The following is a 7,673-nucleotide window of genomic DNA, read 5'->3' on the forward strand; positions in this document are numbered from 1 at the left end:
GGGTGTTCTATTAGGCTCTGTAGTTTTCTATGCTTGAAATATTGTGTCATTTAAAGAAAAGCAATACAAACTATACGGAATCCAGTTCTTTTTCCCTCTCAAAGCAGTGGTTTTCAAAATGTGTCCCCAGCAGCCTCAGCATCACCTGGGATCTGGTTAAAAATGCAAATTTTCAGTCCATTTCCCAGACCCACTGAATCAGGAACTCCGGAAATGGAGCTTAGCACTGGGATTTAACAAGTCTTCTCGGTGATTCTGATCCATGCTAAAGTTTAAGAACACTGTCTTAGAATATTGTTACTCAAAACTTTGGTCTGGAAACCCTCGGACATTACCATCACCTGAGGGTGCTTGTAAAAGTGTAGAATCTGATGTTATAGGTCTTGGATGGAGCCCAGGAATCTGCACTTGTGCATGTTAAAAGTCAAAACCACTGTTTTTTATTGTTTCTTTTATAACACCTTTATTAGAGTATAATTGCTTTACAATGGTGTGTTAGTTTCTGCTGTATAACAAAGTGAATCAGCTATACATATACATATATCTGCATATCTCCTCCCTCTTGCCTCTCCTTTCCAACCTCCCTATCCCACCCCTCTAGGTGGTCACAAAGCACTGAGCTGATCTCCCTGTGATATGCGGCTGCTTCCCACTAGCTATCTATTTTATATTTGGTCATATATATAAGTCCATGCCACTCTCTCACTTCGTCCCAGCTTACCCTTCCCCCTCCCCGTGTCCTCAAGTCCATTCTCTACATCTGCGTCTTTATTCCTGTCCTGCCCCTAGGTTCTTCAGAAACTTTTTTTTTCTGATTCCATATATTTGTGTTAGCATACGGTATTTATTTTTCTCTTTCTGACTTACTTCACTCTGTATGACAGTCTCTAGGTCCTTCCACCTCACTACAAATAACTCAATTTCATTTCTTTTTATGGCTGAGTAATATTCCTTGTATATATGTGCCACATCTTCTTTAACCATTCATCTGTTGATGGACACTTAGGTTGCTTCCATGTCCTGGCTATTGTAAATAGAGCTGCAATGAACATTGTGGTACATGACTCTTTTTTTTTGTTTTGTTTTGTTTTGTTTTTTGCGGTACGCAGGCCTCTCACTGTTGTGGCCTCTCCCATTGTGGAGTACAGGCTCTGGACACGCAGGCTCAGTGGCCATGGCTCACGGGCCCAGCCGCTCCGCGGCATGTGGGATCTTCCCGGACCGGGGCACGAACCCGTGTTCCCTGCATCGGCAGGCGGACTCTCAACCACTGCACCACCAGGGAAGCCCTACATGACTCTTTTTGAATTATGGTTTTCTCAGGGTATATGCCCAGTAGTGGGATTGCTGGGTCATATGGTAGTTCTATTTTTAGTTTTTTAAGGAACCTCCATACTGTTTTTCACGGTGGCTGTATCATTTTACATTCCCACCAACAGGGCAAGAGGGTTCCCTTTTCTCCACACCCTCTCCAGCATTTGTTTGTAGATTTTCGGATGATGGCCATTCTGACTGGTGTGAGGTGATACCTCATTGTAGTTTTTATTTGCATTTCTCTAATGATTAGTGATATTGAGCATCCTTTCATGTAAAACCACTGTTTTTGAAGGTAAGTTCACTTTCTGGTGGCTGCTCAACTAGCAATCCACAATATTTAGAGAACACTAAAGTGAGGAAGAAATACCTCATTCTGTTCCACTCTCCTTTGTTCCGTGTATTGAAGCCCCACTATAATGGACACTTTAATGTGCACAAAGAATTTATTTAAGCATTTCATTCTTTCAGCAGCCCTCTTTTTGTCACTAGAGGTACATGCTGTTCTAATAATGAAGCAAAAAAAAAATTCCTTTTAAACTTTAGAAAATGGTTAAAACATTTTCCAGCAATGAAACAGATAAAATTTAAAAGTATAGTCAGAGTACTCCATTCTTAAGGCTATACATACATATATACTTGTATGGGATTACAATTTCTTGAATGATGGACAGAAACTTTTCACAGTGGTCATCAAGCAGATGTGGTTCTTAGAAGGGAAGGCTGAAGACACTTTTACTTTTCATTTTATATCCTTGAACTGTTACAATATTTTGCCACATATATTGATTACTTTTATATTTTTACCCTGTATTTGATTGATTCTGAGATGGCCTTTCTTCGTGTTTAAACAGTCCTGCAATTGAGATGCATCTTACAAGCAATGGTATGTCACAGTTTAATTGGCACCATTGTTTTCCTTGCTTGTGGTACATAAATCAAAATGACGTTTTGAAATCAATGGCGTCTTAGGGTTGATAAAAAATAAATAGTATGTTGATAGAGAATGGAGAAATATCTAATTTTAATGATTCACATCTACTCTTGGATATGTTTTCCTCCGAGAATTGAATAAGCAATTTTTAAAAAAATAGCGTTAATGAATTGGGTTATTCGGTAATTTACTGAGCAACTTCTATGTACAACAAGACGCTGTGTTCTGAGGATGATGAGGGGGAATACAGGGAGGAACAGGATGGTCTCTGCTGTATTTTCTCCACTGGTTTAAGTGTCAGGGCTCTCCTTGGGGAATGATACTGCGCGAAATTCCCGTTTTAAAAAGCTTAGAAACCTGACCAGTGACTCTCAATAGCAGTTTATCAGACCCAGGGTGCAGAACACACCCCGACATCTGGGAGGAGAAGGGGCTGCGGGTAAACTTTCCCAGAAACGGCCCGTTGAGGGGACCCATTTCCCTTTGCGGTCTGAAAGACGCGCTCACTAGATATGCTCTCTAAACAAAATAATCTGCGGGCTCCTCCCTGCGGAGCCTCAGCCGCGCTGTCCCCCAGGGGCCCCTCAGCCAGAGGCTCGAGTGCCCTCCCCCTCTTGACTTGAATTTGGCCGAACTCCATTAAACTCGGGTCGTAGCGTGCAGAAAGTGTGAGTTACCTGGGCACTTCGCCCTCCGGGCATCCCGCTCGCAGGAAGCGCCCAAGTACTGCCCGGCGCTTGGGGAAAGCCCAGCCCGCCCGCCTTCCGGAAAAGGCCGCGCAGGTGGATGCGCAGCGCGGCTGAGAGCTCTGGATAGAGGGAGAAAGTTGCAGCCGTGCCCGAGTGCGAACGCGGAGAACCTGTTCTTGGTACTGGATGATTGTATCCACTCGCAGTCATTGTGTCGAAGAAATAAGTGCCCGACGTACGAAATATCTAAGTAGGGAAACAAAGGGAAGCGAGTAAGAAACGTCAAGAATTCTGTTCAAAGCTAAGAGCCCCTTCTCATCAGCAGGCAACCCTGTCTCTACAGTATCAACTTTTAAATCCACTATCCCCAAATTACAAAAACACAAGTCACTTTCAAACTTGTAGCTGAACGCCGAATTTTCAAATGCGGCGCATTGCTCGGCCAGAGGTCCGGCCCGAGGGCAGGGAGGGGCGCATCCCTGATCGGAGGTTCTCTGCCAATGTCTTTGCTCCCCGAGAGCAAAGGTTCCCACCAGACTGAGTTACTGGTAGCTTCGCGGGTCCAAGGCGAAGGCCAAGGAAACAATGTCTCAGTTGCGGGGCAGTGTCTAGCAGCCGGGGCGCTGGGAGGCCGGCGCACCGGGAGAGAGGGCGGGCTAGGTCGCCGAGCCCCGTGGGTGGCCCAGAGACTGCAGAGGGACCGGCGGGCGGCGGCCGCGTCGAGGCGCACACTCGACGCCAGGGGGCGCCCTTTCCGGCCCAGCGGCCGCGCACCCCGCCCCCGCCCGCGCACAGCGCCCCTTGTCCTGCCCAGCGCCGCTAGACACGCCGAGCAGCCTCCTCCTGCCCAGCGGCTAGCGCTGTGTCTGCCCGCCCCTGCCGCCCTCCGGACTCTGCGCGAGGAGGGCGTGGAGGGACAGAGCGTGCGGCCCGAGCCTCCCGGCGGCGGGACCCGTCTCCCGGAGCAGCGCCGCACCGACCGCGCCGAACGCCCTGAGCCTCCGGACAATGGGGCCGCGGTGGCTGCTGCTCGTCGCCGCGGGGCTCAGTCTATGCGGCCCCTTGCTGTCGGCCCGCGCCCGAGGCCCCAAACCAGGTGAGAGTTGACCCCGGCATTCCCTCCCTGTCCCCACCCCCGGCCTCGTATCCCGGGCTTCCTCGGGAATGGGGCGGGCGGGAGGAGGAGGGACGCTGCTGCTCCGGGACTCAGTGGGTGCCCCTGACTGCGCCTTAGGGCTGAGATCGGAGACTCCCCAACTCATATCCTGGTGGGGTGCCCGTCCCACCCCCGCTGCAGGCTCAGCTGATGCCCCTTTGCACTGGGTTTTGGAGGATGCAGCCGGCCCCGCGGCAGGGTTTTGGATATGGAGGAGGAGCGGGGTCGGATTTTCTTGGGGAAGCTTGCGGGACCTCGTTGCATTTGTTGTCACTGTGTGGCCTGTTTCTCCCAGGACCACCCCAAAAAGAAAGGTTTTCACGTTGCTCCACCAATAAACGTTCCGGCTTTTTCGGAAGAAAAAGCGGTCCTGGTCGAGAACCGCTCGAACGCGGTCGAGAACCGCTCCCGCTGAAGTTTTGTCTTGTTGGAATTGTTTTTCTTGCACAGTTTGCAGGCCAGGAAAGTGTTGTAGAGAAAAGCTTAGTGCCTTGGCCCGCTTAGTAGAAAACCGCAGGCCTTGTGTGCAGGAGGCGGACATGGTGCGGGATGTTGGGTGCTAACAGGATAGCCACGAGGCGGTGGCGGCGCTTGGGAGGCTTTGTTTGTTTGTTCTCTAGAACCCAGTCTTCCAAGCTTCCAATTGAGTTGAGGAAAGAGATCCCTTCCTCAGAATCCGGCTCCCTCAGACACTATGGGATGAAACCATTTCAGTTTCTGATCTGCTGGGAGCAGGAGGTTTCTCACCTAGAATGCATTCATTACTAATAGTGTGTATTTTTAAGTATCTGACTGCTTGAGCAAATAAATGTATTTTCCAACCTCTCGCTCTTAAAGCAGGGCGGAGAAGTTGCTTTTAGTCTGTAAAAACCCTAGTTAAAAAGGGAGGGGGGGTTTCCCTGGTGGCGCGGTGGTTGAGAGTCCGCCTGCCAATGCAGGGGACACGGGTTCGTGCCCCGGTCCGGGAAGATCCCACATGCCGTGGAGCGGCTGGGCCCGTGAGCCATGGCCGCTGAGCCTGTGCGTCCGGAGCCTGTGCTCCACAACGGGAGAGGCCACAACAATGAGAGGCCCGCGTACCGCAAAAAAAAAAGGGGGGGGAGGGGGAAAATGTTTTTATTTCTTTGTAGCAATAGTACTTTGTAAGCTTTCAGCCCCCTTTTTTTCACTTAGAAACAAATTCTAGCTGTTTTTCTTATTATCTGTGAAAGACTGTGTACTCTGTATTGTTTCCACACCAGAAGGAGTGTAGGCGTATGGAGATTAAGAGGTGACAAGAGACAGCATTTCCCCTGCTCTCCATGTTTGCTCAGGGTGAGTTTTGAGGTGATGCTTTTAGGAACACTAAGAGGCCCACATAGGAACCCAAAGATTTTTGGCCTGTGTTAGCTAGAGAAGTCAAGACTGCTGTTTCTGCCACACTTCTTACTTTTTCGTCAACCCGAGTGGGGTATGCTAGGATGCACAGAGCTGGCATAGTCAGAAAGAGAACTGAATAACATTGGCTGATTTATCTACACTGGATTCTGGGACCACTTTGGGAGGGAGAGAAGAAAAGAGGATGAGAGAAGAAAAGGAACTCATGTTAAGTGTCATATTCTGAGAAAAAAAAAAGTGCCATATTCTGGGTCAAACCCTGGGCCCAGAGGCATTTTCAGTTCACATTATCTCATTTCACCCTCTCAAATGTTTATCCCCTTTTGCTGATTCTGAAATTAAGTCTCAGAGATGATGCACCCAAATTCCAAATGGAGGAGGGGGTCCTGGATGCAAGGAATAAGTGGGGCTTTGTCTTTGGAGTTTTAAATCACTTATAAAATCAACCAAAAATAGGTCTGCTTTTTATTATCACTGTGTACCCGCAATTCTAAACAATGTCTGTCTTAACCAGCTCTATGTGATGTGAGGAGCTGAGAGGCCCCAGCTATAGGAAATGCCTCCAGAACTGGCCCTGCCCACCAGTGTGAGCTTTCTTGAAGCACTCTCGGGCTTTTTGTTCCCCCACTCATTTTGGCATTTCCTGCATTGTCACTTTGTGAGTATGTCGTCTCCCAGGCTAAGGTTATAAGGTTATCCCTGTGGAGTCTAGAACAGATATGCACTCAGCAGATACTTGTTGAGAAATTCCTAAGTTCATTAACCAGTTTACATTCCTTTGTCCAGGCAATTTAAGTGAGATGCTTTCATCAAAGAGGGTCAGTGTCCTAGAGGTGATGTTCATAAATTCTATAAAGATCTGGAGAGTGAAAGGTACCAGAACAGCTGATGGTGACTGTGGCAGAGGGGTTTGGATGGGAGATTCTGTGTACTGCCTTCCTATCCACAGGGTCAAGCCCAGTTCCTTAGCATAGAGGGAGGTGCCCCTTCCCTTGCAGGATGGGTTCCTAGCCTTGTCCAGCCTCCCTTATTACAGAGCCTCCCCTATTACATAGCCTGTTACATTACCTGTACTTCACCCGGCCCCCACCCTCTAGTTCAACCTCCAAGGTAGAACTTTCTCTGGCTTCTGTCCCCTGGCCACTCCCTCTGGCCAAAATGCCCTTCCCACACCCCACGTGTTCACATTTAATTAAAAACAGCCACCTGATATCAAGAACCTACTACAGCCAACACCCTGCTTAGGTACATGACATACACTACCTTACTTATTCCTCCAGCCACCCTTTGAGTAGATGTCATCCCCATTCTACAGGTAAGGAAACTGAGGTTAAGTCACAAGTGCAATTAAGTGGAACTGGGATTTGATCACAGGCCTTTCTTTCCTAAGTGCAAGCGTTCTCTACCACCCAATGTAGAGGGGAAGCCATCCAGACACCCCACCCCCACCCCCACACCCCAGCCGACAGCAGAGAAGTAATCCTGCTGTGCTTCCCAGAACCCCTGGAAGGCAAAGTCTGTGCCCCCTTGGCTTGGCAGCCCATGCACAGAGGTGTTTTGTAAACATGGATGCATGGATTGTGGTATCTTGCCATTTACTTTCTGAAGCAGATGATAATAAGGCAGTCTGTGAATAGATCCCTATCATGAATGTGCCAATTAATTGGCTGTTACTGAGAGGCTGTGGTCTTCAGCCCAACAAAAGGCGCAAAACTGGACAGTGATGCTGCTTTAAGCCAACCAAAAACCTCTGAAAGTCAAATTTCTTATGAATCAGCAAGTACTTTTCTACACAGGGAATATAGCCAATATTTTATAATAATTGTAAATGGAAAGTAACCTTTAAAAATGGTATGAAAAAGTAAAAAGATTAAATTGTGACAAAAAGAATTAGAGAAAAATAATTGCATAAAACAATATAAAATTGTACTATTGAGCATATGACCTAGAGATGTAATATATATTTGACAATAACCGTGCAAAGGAGGGGCATAGAATGAAGCTATGTTGAAGTTAGGAATTGACACTAGATGGTAATTTGAATCCACAGAAAGAAATGAAGAGAATCAAAATGGGAAATAAGATTAATATCAAAATAAACTCTATAAATATCAAAATCAATTAATTAATTAATTAAAACTGAGGTGAAATCTACAAAGCATAAAATTAACCTTTTTTTTTTTTTTTTTTTTTTTTTTTGGGG

The 7,673-nt window shown here is 47.3% G+C and overlaps 1 protein-coding gene across 1 annotated transcript in view; it reads left to right on the forward strand.

Annotated features, from left to right (window-relative positions):
• Nucleotides 1-3,727: 3,727 nt before the first annotated feature.
• Nucleotides 3,728-7,673, forward strand: part of F2R (coagulation factor II thrombin receptor) — a 20,299-nt gene continuing 16,353 nt past the window's right edge. Inside the window, exon 1 of the mRNA XM_024732795.1 lies at nt 3,728-4,033. Coding sequence (XP_024588563.1) covers nt 3,946-4,033 — 88 coding nt within the window. The 5' untranslated portion in view covers nt 3,728-3,945. The remainder of the gene's footprint in view (nt 4,034-7,673) is intronic.

This window comes from Neophocaena asiaeorientalis, unplaced genomic scaffold (genome assembly GCF_003031525.2).
Source record: "Neophocaena asiaeorientalis asiaeorientalis breed wild unplaced genomic scaffold, Neophocaena_asiaeorientalis_V1.1 scaffold515, whole genome shotgun sequence".
Taxonomy (NCBI): domain Eukaryota; kingdom Metazoa; phylum Chordata; class Mammalia; order Artiodactyla; family Phocoenidae; genus Neophocaena; species Neophocaena asiaeorientalis.